General features: G+C 39.4%; 1 protein-coding gene across 1 annotated transcript in view; it reads left to right on the top strand.

The window, feature by feature from the left end:
- Positions 1 to 702: 702 nt before the first annotated feature.
- Positions 703 to 17,500, top strand: part of LOC143276829 (uncharacterized) — a 19,574-nt gene continuing 2,776 nt past the window's right edge. Inside the window, exons 1-8 of the mRNA XM_076581484.1 lie at positions 703 to 1,156; positions 2,170 to 2,249; positions 4,246 to 4,298; positions 5,902 to 5,968; positions 8,124 to 8,173; positions 10,402 to 10,432; positions 14,996 to 15,068; positions 17,175 to 17,356. Of these exons, the coding sequence (XP_076437599.1) occupies positions 2,180 to 2,249; positions 4,246 to 4,298; positions 5,902 to 5,968; positions 8,124 to 8,173; positions 10,402 to 10,432; positions 14,996 to 15,068; positions 17,175 to 17,356 (526 nt within the window). The 5' untranslated portion in view covers positions 703 to 1,156; positions 2,170 to 2,179. The remainder of the gene's footprint in view (positions 1,157 to 2,169; positions 2,250 to 4,245; positions 4,299 to 5,901; positions 5,969 to 8,123; positions 8,174 to 10,401; positions 10,433 to 14,995; positions 15,069 to 17,174; positions 17,357 to 17,500) is intronic.

The following is a 17,500-nucleotide window of genomic DNA, read 5'->3' as shown; positions in this document are numbered from 1 at the left end:
ACAGACACCCCCCCCCCCCCTCCCCAAAAACCCCAAACAAACAAACAAATAAACTTATACGCCACATCACTCATAAAAAAAGGAGACAACAAACAAAAAACAACAACAAAACAACAACAACAACAAACAAACAAACAACAACAACAACAATAGACTAAATGGAATTACAAAACTAATACGCACAAAAGTAACCAAACAAAATAGATTAATAAGGAAAGATACACTGAATGCAAATAACTGAAATACGATAAGAATAGAAACTGGACGAGGCACGATCAGCGAACTCGCACACAATCACTCTCCACACACACACACACACACACACACACACACACACACACACACACACACACACATAGCACGCACGCACGCACGCACACCAAATAATGATTAAAAAAATAAATAAATAAATATCGTGGATCTTCGTGTGATTTGTTCTGTATTTGGAATATTAGCTCTCTATCAGGTAGAAAGACAAATGAAATTTCGTGCAAAGTTTGTTTTTATCAACAGTTGTTTTTTTAATTATGATTTTTCCTTAGTATACGTATATTGGTTTTAGTCGCTTGTTCAATGCTAAATAACGCATTCTATAACGCATTCTTATTAATTTGTTTACAAAGATAACCCAGCAATCCACAATCGAAAACGAGGCAACTCTGGGTAAAACGGTACTTTCACTTTTGACCATAACGCGGGTTGAGGTGGACAGGTCTGAGTGGAGGCCCGAGACGTTGTCTTCATTTTCTGTGACACAAACCCAGAGACGCTTCGTATGTTTTAAAGTTTTTAACTGAATACGCCTCTTATATTAAACACTCTGATCTTCATGGATAGCAAAATTACTTTCGTGCATATCTGGATTGCACGAAGTTGATGAAAGCTGAGTTTGCGAAGCAGCCATTTCAGTTCGAGGAAGTCTATTCATAGACTTTATTCAATCGTGAAAAGTGTGTTTCCGAAAGCAACAGCTGGGACATTACTCAGTTTTTTTGTCAGACAAGTGTTGTTTTAAGCTGAACAGTTGTGGAGAAGATCGACTGTTTATTCGTCGCATCGGAAATCGACGTATGGGACAGCGATTGTTTGTGAGCGAAAGAGAGGCTGACATCACCACTTTTCGCTGGTAGCTCTTGAATTCAAAGCGTCACCACCGGTAAGGTGAATGTTGGTAGTTCGTTTTGTTTAATTGAAAGTCATGTTTAAAGCCACGTTCTAATGAAAACTGCCATGCAGGATTTTACAAATAATTTAAGAAAGCCATCAGACTCAGAGAGATCTGATTGTGATTATGGTTTATGTCTTGTATTTGGTCTGGCTTTGTTCTATGATATTTAGTCGGGTACACGCGTTTTCATGGGCTAGGTCCAGTTTCGGCAGAACGGTTTTTTTTTGGTTTTTTTTGTGGGTGTGTGTACTATCATACTGGTCAACCAGTGCTAGAATTGCTTGACAAAACCCATACACTTAAATTAGTAATTAAGCAGATCAATATCATGTTTAGCTGTTGAGATAAATTGTGTTGATTAAAATGTATTCGCAGCATTAGAACTACTTTTGCATGTTGGTTGGTTTTCACTTGTGGTATGATGAATTACAAGTTAAAGTTTGCATGTTGGTTGGTTTTCACTTGTGGTATGATAAATTACAAGTTAAAGTTTGCATGTTGGTTGGTTTTCACTTGTGGTATGATAAATTACAAGTTAAAGTTTGCATGTTGGTTGGTTTTCACTTGTGGTATGATGAATTACAAGTTAAAGTTTGCATGTTGGTTGGTTTTCACTTGTGGTATGATAAATTACAAGTTAAAGTTTCTGCCACCCATTAGTCAATATAATTTGATTTAGAATTACAGTACATGTATTATACAATTTTTATTGGATTTAGAATTACAGTATTGTTTCTTTAGACTAGAGTCTGTCCCTGTCTCTCTGAGTCTCCCTCCTCCTCTCACACACATCAGTATCACATTACACTACAGTGCTTGTAACACTGACACTGTAACAGCACAAGTAATATTAATACAGTAATAGGTGGTAGGTAGTGGTGTGTGTCTTGTCTTTTTGCTTTCAGCACAGGCAAAATGTCGGATTGATTCAGAACACGCAGGAAGTGTCTGTAGGTTCTAGGTGGTGATGTATGCCAATTGTCATGTCTTTTTGTTTTCAGCACATCCACCATGTCTGATCAAATCAGAACACGCAAAAAGTGCCTGGAATCGTTGGGGCTGACCCAGTCTGCTTCTGATGGTGAGCAGTATCAATCATAATTATGTTTAATTAGTCAGTCAATCAGATCATTTGGTCATTCACTTTATTGTCTGAAAACAGAGTACAGAAATATACCTTCAGGTTCATCATGAGGAAAATAAAAACTTATTTCAGGAAATAGTAATTTCAAAGAATAAAAATGGTTGTTCCATTCTAAAACTAAGATCACTCATACCAACATGGTGGGATGGGGTTGTTGGAGAGGGTGTAAGAGGGAAGGAAGGGTGCTTGACTATTACTATCACAGTGAATTTGTTCACAGTGTGATGTGTACAATGAAATACAAAAGTTTGACACACAAATGTATTAACTATCAGTTACTAAGTCAAACTTAGAATTAAACTTGCTTTCAATTTTTGTGAAGTGAGGTGAGGTGGAGTGGGCACTCTGTAGTGTGGGGGATGGGAGATACGCTTACTTTCTTTCTTACTTAATTACTTTCTTACTAGTTACTTTCTTAGTTTCTTACATGCTTGCTTACTTTCTTACTTACTTACTTTCTTACTTATTTACTTACTTTCTTTCTTACTTTCTTACTGCCCAATTATTATTATTATTTATTTATTTATGTATGTACGCTTATATATATATATATAATTTTTTTTTTTTTTTTTTTTTTCTCAAGGCCTGACTAAGCGCGTTGGGTTACGCTGCTGGTCAGGCATCTGCTTGGCAGATGTGGTGTAGCGTATATGGATTTGTCCGAACGCAGTGACGCCTCCTTGAGCTACTGAAAACTGAAACTTACTGCCCGCTCTGTCCTCTGGCATGTATTAAGGCAGCAACAAAGAACCACCACAGTTGTCTGTTTTGGGGCCATTGTCTGAACGGTACCCCAGGTGTGCTTCAGGGTCTGGTGTTCTTTCACTGATCTGCGCCAAATGTTGAACACAGTTGACTTGAAGAAAGCCTGTGAAATGTTGGCCCTGTATTTGGATAGTTACCTGTCCGATTATTTACACTTTGATTTAAAACGTGTCATGATGCTGATGATATTTGTTGATGAAGAAAACCTATAATATAAAATCGTTGGCCCAAGATTTGGATTGTGAACTGACTATTTGTACATGCACTAATATAACAGCGGAGATAAAGAAAGCCTACAGTGTTGGGCCTAGAGCACTAATATAACATTGATGTTTGTTGAACAGCGGAGATAAAGCCTGCAGTGTTGGGCCTAGAGCACTAATCTAACATTGGTGTTTGTTGAACAGTGTAGAGCACTAATATAACATTGATGTTTGTTGAACAGTGTAGAGCACTAATATAACATTGATGTTTGTTGAACAGCGGAGATAAAGAGAGCCTACAGTGTTGGGCCTAGAGCACTAATATAACATTGATGTTTGTTGAACAGTGGAGATAAAGCCTACAGTGTGTTGGGCCTAGAGCACTAATATAACATTGATGTTTGTTGAACAGCAGAGATAAAGCCTACAGTGACATTGATGTTAGTTGAACAGCAGAGATAAAGCCTACAGTGACATTGATGTTTGTTGAACAGCAGAGATAAAGCCTACAGTGTTGGGCCTAGAGCACTAATATAACATTGATGTTTGTTGAACAGCAGAGATAAAGCCTACAGTGTGTTGGGCCTAGAGCACTAGCATAACATTGATGTTAGTTGAACAGCAGAGATAAAGCCTACAGTGTGTTGGGCCTAGAGCACTAGCATAACATTGATGTTAGTTGAACAGCAGAGATAAAGCCTACAGTGTTGGGCCTAGAGCACTAATATAACATTGATGTTAGTTGAACAGCAGAGATAAAGCCTACAGTGTTGGGCCTAGAGCACTAATATAACATTGATGTTTGTTGAACAGTGTAGAGCACTAATATAACATTGATGTTTGTTGAACAGTGTAGAGCACTAATATAACATTGATGTTTGTTGAACAGTGTAGAGCACTAATATAACATTGATGTTTGTTGAACAGTGTAGAGCACTAATATAACATTGATGTTTGTTGAACAGTGGAGATAAAGAAGGCCTACAAAGCGTTGGCCCTTCAGTACCACCCTGACAAGGTCAGTTGAGCTTTTGAAAGAATTGTCGTTTTTGTTGTTTGTTTATTTTAATTTAGTTATTTTCTGCTTCTTTTGTTTTATGATTGCCTGTAACTAGTGTAAGGCAGCACTAATACTTCATTGTTGTTTTTTTACTAGTGTGTCATTGTTATTATTGTTACAATATTGATGTTCATAGCATATTATGTTGCTTTTTACTAGTGTGTCATTGTTATTATTGTTACAATATTGATGTTCATAGCATATTATGTTGTTTTTTACTAGTGTGTCATTGTTATTATTGTTACAATGTTGATGTTCATAGCATATTATTTTGTTTTTTTACTAGTATGTCATTGTTATTATTGTTACAATGTTGATGTTCATAGCATATTATGTTGTTTTTTTACTAGTGTGTCATTGTTATTATTGTTACAATGTTGATGTTCATAGCATATTATGTTGTTGTTTTCTTCTCTGGAGGCAATAGCTCATCGTAATATTGATCATCCCAAACTTCGAGAATTCTTCAGTTTGTTTACCCATCTTAAAAGAAATGGTTTTGTAATCATTCTGGCTAGGGTGCCCGGTCATGTGGGCATTCAAGGGAACGAAATAGCAGATAATCTGGCTAAGAGTGCTGTTAGAGAGAAACAATGTAAGTTTTATATTCCTTTTACTGATTTTAAACCCAAAGTTCATCGGTATACTAAAGATCTCTGGCAGAAAGAATGGAATGAACAAATAGATAACAAATTATTTAAAATACGACCAAATCTTCAAGAGACTGTGCCTATGGCTGTGGTGAATCGAAAAGAAATGACAGTGCTGTGCCGACTTCATACAGGTCATACATACATCACACATTCCTACCTCCTGAAAGGAGAAGAGGCTCCTTGGTGTATTCCGTGTGATGAACCACTCACTGTGCAACATATTCTGATTGATTGTTGGGACTTTTATGACACACGACGGGTTTTTTTTACAGCAGATTCATTGAGAACGTTGTTCCGTGATGTCCCTCCGTGGACAATATTGCAATATTTAAAAGAAATAAATATTTTTAATAGTATTTAATATAGTATATGCTTAGTACAAAAGTTGTGAAATTTTTATCATGGAGTGATCACAGTGCAGTAGAAAGCTGAAAACATTGGGGTGGCCCATCTGCGGTGACCAGACTTTGAATGGTGGATAGCCCTGATATGGCCTTCATGGTCGGCTGGGCTCTAAGCAATATTTTTAATTTTAATTTAATGTTGTTGTTTTTTTACTAGTGTGCCATTGTTATTATTGTTACAATATTGATGTTCATAGTATATTATTGTTTTCTACTAGTGTGTCATTATTATTATTGTTACAATATTGATGTTCATAGTATATTATGTTGTTGTTTTTTACTAGTGTGTCATTATTATTATTGTTACAGTGTTGATATTCATAGTATATTATGTTGTTGTTATTTTTTTTACTAGTGTCAGTGTGTCATTTTTTCTATTGTTACAATGTTGATGTTAATAGTAGTATATTACTGTTGTACTTTGTATAAAGATTTTTTATTAAAAACAAAACAAAACGTATTTAACTTTATTTAAAAAACTCTGCTGTCTATTGTCTCCTTCAGAACAAGAGCACGGAGGCCACAGCCAGGTTCCAAGAGATCAGCGCTGCCTACGCTTTCCTCACTGAAAGTAGGTGTTTTCATGTCGGCTTTTGTTTGCGGTTTTTTTGTGGTTTTTTTGTTGTTGTTTTTTTGCATGTACTGATGAGTGATTTCTATGACATCATGATGATTTGGAGGTGCCAGGGCACAATCGGTGAGTCACTGGATTTCTCATCCAGTGTTGACCAGTGATCAGGGTTTGAGGTCCCTTTTCAGCACGGTGCTGTGTCCTTGGGAAAGGCACTGCACTCCCATTGTCCTCATTCCACCCAGGTGGGAACGGGTTCCTGACTTTGGTCGATTAATGTTAAAACGATGGAAGGAGAGGATTGGGCCTTGCCTTCCTACGCTGAGCACTGGACACAGTGGGTATGAATTCACTGCCTTCCTACGCTGAGCCCTGGACACAGTGGGTATGAATTCACTGCCTTCCTGTGCTGAGCCCTGGACACAGTGGGTATGAATTCACTGCCTTCCTACGCTGAGCCCTGGACACAGTGGGTATGAATTCACTGCCTTCCTGTGCTGAGCCCTGGACACAGTGGGTATGAATTCACTGCCTTCCTGTGCTGAGCCCTGGATACAGTGGGTATGAATTCACTGCCTTCCTGTGCTGAGCCCTGGACACAGTGGACATGAATTCACTGCCTTCCTGTGCTGAGCCCTGGACACAGTGGGTATGAATTCACTGCCTTCCTGTGCTGAGCCCTGGACACAGTGGATATGAATTCACTGCCTTCCTGTGCTGAGCCCTGGACATGGTGGATATGAATTCACTGCCTTCCTGTGCTGAGCCCTGGACATGGTGGATATGAATTCACTGCCTTCCTGTGCTGAGCCCTGGATATGGTGGATATGAATTCACTGCCCCAATGGCTGGAAGACACTATGGCACCTTTAACTGTAGCCTTTGGATATGTGTAACATTATTATCATACAACAGAGTATATTTGTATTTGTTCGTTTTGTATAATTATCCTGTGTGGCCTTTATAATACACTGTTGTTAACAATGATATTGGTTTTGATAGCAGTGTATTAGCAAGGATAGGTTATGACGATTGTGATGTTAGAGAAGAAAGGTGGCAAAATGGTTTAGAAGCTTATCTGTCAATGTAGTGTCCGTGAGGTTGTGGGTTTAAATCCTGGCCTCTCCCTTAATCATTTGTTTAGTCATTTGGATGAGATGATAAACTGAGGTTCCATATGCAGCATGCACGTGATGCACTGGAAAAGAACCCATGGCAACAAAAATGTTGTCCTCTGGCAAGGTTTCTAGAAGGAATCCACTCTTTTGGTGTCATATGCTTACCATGTCAAACTGATGCAAACTAGGCCACTCCGTTTGCTCTGCTTGGCCAAATTAGATGCACAAACGTATGCATGTACTCAAGGCCTGACTAAGCGAGTTGGGTCATGCTGTTTGGTGAATCTGCCCAGCAGATGAGGTGAAGCATATATGGATTTGTTTGATTCCAGCAGCATCTCATTTTGAAAGAGAAATAATGTTGGTGTGCTGCCTTGATGGAGAAAAAGTCCATCATAACATGAACGTGGTGGTAATGATAGTCCAACATAACATGAATGTGGTGGTAATGATAGTCCAACGTAACATGAACATGGTGGTAATGATAGTCCAACGTAACATGAACATAATGATAGTCCAGCGTAGCATGAACATCATGATAGTCCAGTATAACATGAACATGGTGGTAATGATAGTCCATCGTAACATGAACATGGTGGTAATGATAGTTCAACGTAACATGAACATCATGATAGTCCAGCGTAGCATGAACATGGTGGTAATGATAGTCCAACGTAACATGAACATGGTGGTAATGATAGTCCAACGTAACATGAACATGGTGGTAATGATAGTCCAACGTAACATGAACATAATGATAGTCCAGCGTAACATGAACATCAGGATAGTCCAATGTAACATGAACATGGTGGTAATGATAGTCCAACGTAACATGAACATCATGATAGTCCAACGTAACATGAACGTGGTGGTAATGATTGTCCAACGTAACACGAACATGGTGGTAATGATAGTCCAATGTAACACGAACATGGTGGTAATTAACATAGGGAGAATAATCTTGGTGGTGACAAACATGGTGGTGATGAACAGTGCGGTGATAATCATGTAATAACAATGTGATTCTCTGTGCGCAGGTCCAGACACCCTGGAGGCTGAAGGATTCCAAAATCCGTTCGACATCAACGTATGTGAATCTTTATTATCACAGCTCAAACAGGCTTTCAAGCCATTAGGAATTTGTAAAATAGAATAAAAATAATAAAAAAATAAAATGAACGGAAACAAAAAGACATGGCTCTTTTTAGTTTTTATTCCTTCCAAGTCTCTTGGGATAATCTGTCCCAAGCGAGAGGAACATTTAGTTCACACAGAGAAATATGTTGCCGAGACAAATAGTAATACAATACAATACAATGTAATACAATGTAATACAATACAATACATTATAGTGCCACATAGTACAGTTCAATACGTACAATACAGTAAGTGGTTGTTTCACAAGCTTTATGTAGACATGAATTTTGTGGGATGTGGGTGTATGTTGATGAGTTACAACAAACATTATGTAGACATAGCACGGTTATTGCTACAAAGTGGTATGTTGTAGAGTTACGATAAACATTATGTAGACATAGCATGGTTATTGCTACAAAGTGGTATGTTGTAGAGTTACGATAAACATTACGTAGACATAGCATGGTTATTGCTACAAAGTGGTATGTTGTAGAGTTACAACAAACGTTATGTAGACATAGCATGGTTATTGCTGCAAAGTGGTATGTTGTAGAGTTACAACAAACGTTATGTAGACATAGCACGGTTATTGCTGCAAAGTGGTATGTTGTAGAGTTACAATAAACATTATGTAGACATACCATGGTTATTGCTACAAAGTGGTATGTTGTAGAGTTACAACAAATGTTATGTAGACATAGCATGGTTATTGCTGCAAAGTGGTATGTTGTAGAGTTACAACAAATGTTATGTAGACACAGAACGGTTATTGCTACAAAGTGGTATGTTGTAGAGTTACAACAAATGTTATGTAGACATAGCATGGTTATTGCTACAAAGTGGTATGTTGTACAGTTACAACAAATGTTATGTAGACATAGCATGGTTATTGCTACAAAGTGGTATGTTGTAGAGTTACAATAAACATTATGTAGACATAGCATGGTTATTGCTACAAAGTGGTATGTTGTATAGAGTTACAACAAGCATTACAAATACATAGCATGGTTATTGCTACAAAGTGGTATGTTGTAGAGTTACAACAAATGTTATGTAGACATAGCATGGTTATTGCTACAAAGTGGTATGTTGTAGAGTTACAACAAATGTTATGTAGACATAGCATGGTTATTGCTACAAAGTGGTATGTTGTAGAGTTACAACAAGCATTACAAATACATAGCATGGTTATTGCTACAAAGTGGTATGTTGTAGAGTTACAACAAGCGTTACAAATACATAGCAGTTTTGTTACAAAGTGGTATGTTGTAGAGTTACAACAAGCGTTATGTAGACATAGCACGGTTATTGCTACAAAGTGGTATGTTGTAGAGTTACAACAAACGTTATGTAGACATAGCATGGTTATTGCTACAAAGTGGTATGTTGTAGAGTTACAACAAATGTTATGTAGACATAGCATGGTTATTGCTACAAAGTGGTATGTTGTAGAGTTACAACAAATGTTATGTAGACATAGCACGGTTATTGCTACAAAGTGGTATGTTGTAGAGTTACAACAAGCGTTATGTAGATATAGCATGATTATTGTTACAAAGTGGTATGTTGTAGAGTTACAACAAATGTTATGTAGACATAGCACGGTTATTGCTACAAAGTGGTATGTTGTAGAGTTACAACAAGCATTACAAATACATAGCATGGTTATTGCTACAAAGTGGTATGTTGTAGAGTTACAACAAGCATTACAAATACATAGCATGGTTATTGCTACAAAATGGTATGTTGTAGAGTTACAGCAAGCGTTACAAAGACATAGCACGGTATAGCTACAAAGTGGTATGTTGTAGAGTTACAACAAGCGTTACAAAGACATCGCACGGTTATTGCTACAAAGTGATATGTTGTAGAGTTACAACAAGCGTTATGTAGATATAGCATGATTATTGTTACAAAGTGGTATGTTGGAGAGTTACAACAAGTGTTATGTAGATATAGCATGATTATTGTTACAAAGTGGTATGTTGTAGAGTTACAACAAGCGTTATGTAGATATAGCATGATTATTTTTACAAAGTGGTATGTTGGAGAGTTACAACAAGTGTTATGTACACTTTGCAGGATTATTGCTACAAAGTGGTGCTAGTAACACAAAAGTGTGTGTTCTGTTGTCATTGAATGATTTGTTTCTGAATTATTTATATTTTTGTTTTGCAGATTAATTTCTTCATGGAGATGTTTTTTAACAGTGAGTAGTGTGTTTTTCTTTTTTTTTTTGTCTGTTGGTTTTTGTGGCAGTGCTGTGACTCGTGTTCTGCCTTTTCTCTCTGTCTCTCTCACTTTGTGTTTTGTCGTATGTTTAACGTCTGTATACACAATTTGTGATTATAGATTTATATGTGTGTGTGTGTGTGTGTAGTATGTAGGTGTGCTTTCAGGTTCCTGTATGTGTGTGCGAGAGACTGAGACTGGAATGATTTATTTTTAAGCCCCATATGAATGAAGGGTGATAACAAAATATGCAGATATCATCGTAACTATCAATGAACATACAATGTTTTTGACGTAAACTGTAGAAATTAGGACAAAACTGTTTCTCTTAACTTAAAGCTCTATAGAAATGCAGTGCTTGATTACATATCAGATGATGCCATCAGTAAACGGAATTTCAACAAACATGGATGTTCATAATAAATGTTCATAATTTTTTTAAGAAATTTACTATGAAATCATGCAACACAGGACACATCAAAACAAAATGAATTTCATCTTCATTTGACTCCTTGCACAAAGGACAAAGCTCCTCAATGATCAACGTTTTTATTGCGTAACCTCTGCATATTGATTTCAGAAATGCCAAATGTAAATCTTGTTCATCTGTATAATCTGTATACATTTAAAAAGGTTTCTTGTTATTCTGTGTTTTGCCAGAATTGGCCACAATGAATTTCAGTTGATTGATGATAATACTATTTTGTTATTATGATATTACTTGATTATTACATTAATGTTTAATTATTCAGATGAGACGATTAATTGAGGTCCCATATGCAGCATGCACTTTGTGCATGTAAAAGATCCCATGGCTCCAAAAAGGTTGTCCCTGGCAAAATTCTGTTGAAAATTCCATTTGGATCTGAAAACAAATAAAAATTGCAGGCAAGAAAAAAAAGCTAAAAAATGGGTAGCTCTCTCAGTGCGGCGGTGCGCTCTCCCTGGGAAGAGCAGCTCACATTTCACACAGAGAAATCTGTTGTGACAAAAAGAATTATCCAATCCAGTGATATAGTATGATATTAATTGATGGTATATCTTATATTATTTGCTGTTATTTGATGATTATAATAATAGTATCATTATTTGACAGTTATATTCTGAGGTTCCTTCCTGTCTTCTTCTTCGTTCGTTCGTGAGCTGTAACTCCGTTGTTCTTCCTGTCTTCCTCTTTGTTCGTGAGCTGTAACTCCCACGTTCTTGCTGTCTTTTTCTTCATTCATGAGCTGTAACTCCCACGTTCTTCCTGTCTTCTTCGTTCATGAGCTGTAACTCCCACGTTCTTCCTGTCTTCTTCGTTCATGAGCTGTAACTCCCACGTTCTTCCTGTCTTCTTCTTCGTTCATGAGCTGTAACTCCCACGTTCTTCCTGTCTTCTTCTTCGTTCATGAGCTGTAACTCCCACGTTCTTCCTGTCTTCTTCGTTCGTGAGCTGTAACTCCCACGTTCTTCCTGTCTTCTTCATCGTTCATGAGCTGTAACTCCCACGTTCTTCCTGTCTTCTTCGTTCATGAGCTGTAACTCCCGCGTTCTGCCTGTCTTCTTCATCGTTCATGAGCTGTAACTCCCACGTTCTTCCTGTCTTCTTCTTCGTTCATGAGCTGTAACTCCCACGTTCTTCCTGTCTTCTTCGTTCATGAGCTGTAACTCCCACGTTCTTCCTGTCTTCTTCTTCGTTCATGAGCTGTAACTCCGTTCTTGCTGTCTTCTTCGTTCATGAGCTGTAACTCCCACGTTCTTCCTGTCTTCTTCTTCGTTCATGAGCTGTAACTCCGTTCTTCCTGTCTTCTTCGTTCATGAGCTGTAACTCCCACGTTCTTCCTGTCTTCTTCTTCGTTCATGAGCTGTAACTCCGTTCTTCCTGTCTTCTTCGTTCATGAGCTGTAACTCCCACGTTCTTCCTGTCTTCTTCATCGTTCATGAGCTGTAACTCCCACGTTCTTCCTGTCTTCTTCATCGTTCATGAGCTGTAACTCCGTTCTTGCTGTCTTCTTCATCGTTCATGAGCTGTAACTCCGTTCTTGCTGTCTTCTTCTTCGTTCATGAGCTGTAACTCCGTTCTTGCTGTCTTCTTCTTCGTTCATGAGCTGTAACTCCGTTCTTCCTGTCTTCTTCGTTCATGAGCTGTAACTCCCACGTTCTTCCTGTCTTCTTCGTTCATGAGCTGTAACTCCCACGTTCTTCCTGTCTTCTTCTTCGTTCATGAGCTGTAACTCCGTTCTTCCTGTCTTCTTCGTTCATGAGCTGTAACTCCCACGTTCTTCCTGTCTTCTTCTTCGTTCATGAGCTGTAACTCCGTTCTTGCTGTCTTCTTCTTCGTTCATGAGCTGTAACTCCGTTCTTGCTGTCTTCTTCGTTCATGAGCTGTAACTCCGTTCTTGCTGTCTTCTTTGTTCGTGAGCTGTAACTCCGTTCTTGCTGTCTTCTTCGTTCATGAGCTGTAACTCCGTTCTTGCTGTCTTCTTCTTCGTTCGTGAGCTGTAACTCCCACGTTCTTCCTGTCTTCTTCGTTCATGAGCTGTAACTCCCACGTTCTTCCTGTCTTCTTCATCGTTCATGAGCTGTAACTCCCACGTTCTTGCTGTCTTCTTCATTGTTCATGAGCTGTAACTCCCACGTTCTTCCTGTCTTCTTCATCGTTCATGAGCTGTAACTCCCACGTTCTTCCTGTCTTCTTCGTTCATGAGCTGTAACTCCCGCGTTCTGCCTGTCTTCTTCATCGTTCATGAGCTGTAACTCCCACGTTCTTCCTGTCTTCTTCTTCGTTCATGAGCTGTAACTCCCACGTTCTTCCTGTCTTCTTCGTTCATGAGCTGTAACTCCCACGTTCTTCCTGTCTTCTTCTTCGTTCATGAGCTGTAACTCCGTTCTTGCTGTCTTCTTCGTTCATGAGCTGTAACTCCCACGTTCTTCCTGTCTTCTTCTTCGTTCATGAGCTGTAACTCCGTTCTTCCTGTCTTCTTCGTTCATGAGCTGTAACTCCCACGTTCTTCCTGTCTTCTTCTTCGTTCATGAGCTGTAACTCCGTTCTTCCTGTCTTCTTCGTTCATGAGCTGTAACTCCCACGTTCTTCCTGTCTTCTTCATCGTTCATGAGCTGTAACTCCCACGTTCTTCCTGTCTTCTTCATCGTTCATGAGCTGTAACTCCGTTCTTGCTGTCTTCTTCATCGTTCATGAGCTGTAACTCCGTTCTTGCTGTCTTCTTCTTCGTTCATGAGCTGTAACTCCGTTCTTGCTGTCTTCTTCTTCGTTCATGAGCTGTAACTCCGTTCTTCCTGTCTTCTTCGTTCATGAGCTGTAACTCCCACGTTCTTCCTGTCTTCTTCGTTCATGAGCTGTAACTCCCACGTTCTTCCTGTCTTCTTCTTCGTTCATGAGCTGTAACTCCGTTCTTCCTGTCTTCTTCGTTCATGAGCTGTAACTCCCACGTTCTTCCTGTCTTCTTCTTCGTTCATGAGCTGTAACTCCGTTCTTGCTGTCTTCTTCTTCGTTCATGAGCTGTAACTCCGTTCTTGCTGTCTTCTTCGTTCATGAGCTGTAACTCCGTTCTTGCTGTCTTCTTCGTTCGTGAGCTGTAACTCCGTTCTTGCTGTCTTCTTCGTTCATGAGCTGTAACTCCGTTCTTCCTGTCTTCTTCTTCGTTCATGAGCTGTAACTCCCACGTTCTTCCTGTCTTCTTCGTTCATGAGCTGTAACTCCCACGTTCTTCCTGTCTTCTTCTTCGTTCATGAGCTGTAACTCCCACGTTCTTCCTGTCTTCTTCGTTCATGAGCTGTAACTCCCACGTTCACTTGTGTGTACATGAGTGGGCTTTTATGTGTATGACCCTTTTTTACCCTGCCATGTTGGCAGCCATAGTCCATTTTCGGGGGTGTGCATGCTGGGTATTTTCTTGTTTCCACAACCCAACGAATGCTTGCATGGATTACAGGATCTTTAACATGCATATTTGATCTTCTGCTTGCGTATACACACGAAGGGGGGTTCAGGCACTAGCAGGTCTGCACATATGGTGACTTTGGAGATTGGAAAAATGTCCAGCCACCAGTGGCCTTGACCAAGGTGGAAAGCCAGGACCATCAGATTGATAGTCCAATGCTTTAGCCACTTGGCTTTCTTGCTCACCAGTGGCCTTGACCAAGGTGGAAAGCCAGGACCCTCAGATTGATAGTCCAATGCTTTAACCACTTGGCTTTCTTGCTCACCAGTGGCCTTGACCAAGGTGGAAAGCCAGGACCCTCAGATTGATAGTCCAATGCTTTAACCACTTGGCTTTCTTGCTCACCAGTGGCCTTGACCAAGGTGGAAAGCCAGGACCCTCAGATTGATAGTCCAATGCTTTAACCACTTGGCTTTCTTGCTCACCAGTGGCCTTGACCAAGGTGGAAAGCCAGGACCCTCAGATTGATAGTCCAATGCTTTAACCACTTGGCTTTCTTGCTCACCAGTGGCCTTGACCAAGGTGGAAAGCCAGGACCCTCAGATTGATAGTCCAATGCTTTAACCACTTGGCTTTCTTGCTGTGTTTGCTTTCAGCCTTCTTCAACCAATTCCACGAGGACTCCTCTTCAGATGAGGAGTACTACGCTCAGCATCGACACAGATATAGGTACGTCTGTACTGTACAAGGGTGTATGTAGGTACGTCTATACTGTACAAGGGTGTATGTAGGTATGTCTGTACTGTACAAGGGTGTATGTAGGTACGTCTATACTGTACAAGGGTGTATGTATGTCTGTACTGTACAAGGGTGTATGTAGGTACGTCTGTACTGTACAAGGGTGTATGTAGGTATGTCTGTACTGTACAAGGGTGTATGTAGGTACGTCTGTACTGTACAAGGGTGTATGTAGGTATGTCTGTACTGTACAAGGGTGTATGTAGGTATGTCTGTACTGTACAAAGGTGTATGTAGGTGCATCTGTATTGTACAAGGGTGTATGCATCTATGTGATTAGTGCATCGGTGTGCAGAGTTGTGATCAGTGATCAGCCCAGTGCCAAAGAACAAAAACCCTGTTTCTTTAAATGACTACCGCAAAGAAAGAAAAAAAATCCAACCCAACATTTTTTTTTTTTTTTAAGTATCTAGTGGGTACAAGTGTACCCTTAGATGGCTTTCCAACCATTGTTGATGACACTTTGTGAAAACTTACAGAAATGCTGTAGAATGTTACACAAACCACTTTGTGAAGACTTACAGAAATGCTGTAGAATATTACAGAAACCACTTTGTGAAGACTTAGAGAAATGCTGTAGAATATTACAGATCAGAATGCTGTAGAATATTACAGAAACCACTTTGTGAAGACTTAGAGAAATGCTGTAGAATATTACAGAAACCACTTTGTGAAGACTTAGAGAAATGCTGTAGAATATTACACAAACCACTTTGTGAAGACTTAGAGAAATGCTGTAGAATATTACACAAACCACTTTGTGAAGACTTAGAGAAATGCTGTAGAATATTACAGAAACCACTTTGTGAAGACTTAGAGAAATGCTGTAGAATGTTACACAAACCACTTTGTGAAGACTTGGAGAAATGCTGTAGAATATTACAGAAACCACTTTGTGAAAACTTACAGAAATGCTGTAGAATATTACACAAACCACTTTGTGAAAACTTAGAGAAATGCTGTAGAATATTACACAAACCACTTTGTGAAAACTTACAGAAATGCTGTAGAATGTTACAGAAACCACTTTGTGAAGACTTACAGAAATGCTGTAGAATATTACAGAAACCACTTTGTGAAGACTTACAGAAATGCTGTAGAATATTACAGAAACCACTTTGTGAAAACTTACAGAGATGCTGTAGAATATTACAGAAACCACTTTGTGAAAACTTACAGAAATGCTGTAGAATATTACACAAACCACTTTGTGAAAACTTACAGAAATGCTATAGAATAGAAGACTTAGAGAAATGCTGTAGAATATTACAGAAACCACTTTGTGAAAACTTAGAGAAATGCTGTAGAATGTTACACAAACCACTTTGTGAAGACTTACAGAGATGCTGTAGAATATTACAGAAACCACTTTGTGAAGACTTACAGAAATGCTGTAGAATATTACAGAAACCACTTTGTGAAGACTTAGAGAAATGCTGTAGAATATTACACAAACCACTTTGTGAAGACTTAGAGAAATGCTGTAGAATATTACACAAACCACTTTGTGAAAAGCCGGAACTGCCCAAACAGTACTGAAACCATTTTGTGAAAGTCCGCTCGATTTCCGTCACCGGCAAAGTAACTTCGGCAAGACCAATGCACATGTGGGCAAGCACCGCCTTTAAGACCAATGCACATGTGGGCAAGCACCGCCTTTTTGAACGCGGACTGCTTCTGGCTGCCAGGCGACAGTTGTTTATTTGCTGAGATGTTCCTGAAAATAATACCCAGTCCCTGATTCTAATGCGTGTTGTTCTTGAAAAGCAAATTTGGTAGCTAGCGGGACAAAGGGGAGGTTACCTACTTCCGGGAGGTTATCGGCCGTTTTACTTTCGTTTTCTCCACATAGGCGGATAGTAGTTTGCACAGGACAGGAATGTCAGACCCCTGCCGGAGTCTGCACTAGTTGGGTCACGGTATGTTATTTAAACGTAATTTTAGATAGAAAATTTCCTTTTGGGGGTAGGCATGCCTGCTAACAACATTGTATTTTTGAAGTGAATAAAACGTCCCAAAACAGCAAGTGGTGTTCAGTCATTACAGGTCACCCAGCCCTCGTCCCCCCAGGGCCAGCTACAGCGCCAGCACCCGGAGTGAGTCCACTTCCCCCTCACCACCACGCAGCTTCTACGCAGAGCAGACCGGACCCCTGACAAAAGGACAGAAGAAACGGCTGAAGGAGAAACGACGGGCACAGGAACGTCGAGCTGCTAAAGGTCCGTTTTGTTTTTATTGTTTATTTTTATTATTTGATGATTGGCATCTTCTTCTTCTTCTTCTTCTGCGTTCACTCATATGCACACGAGTGGGCTTTTACGTATATGACCGTTTTTACCCCGCCATGTAGGCAGCCACACTCC

Source organism: Babylonia areolata, chromosome 33, assembly GCF_041734735.1.
Source record: "Babylonia areolata isolate BAREFJ2019XMU chromosome 33, ASM4173473v1, whole genome shotgun sequence".
Taxonomy (NCBI): Eukaryota; Metazoa; Mollusca; class Gastropoda; order Neogastropoda; family Buccinidae; genus Babylonia; species Babylonia areolata.
Note: the sequence above shows the minus strand (reverse complement) of the source record. Positions and strands in the feature narration are given on the sequence as shown.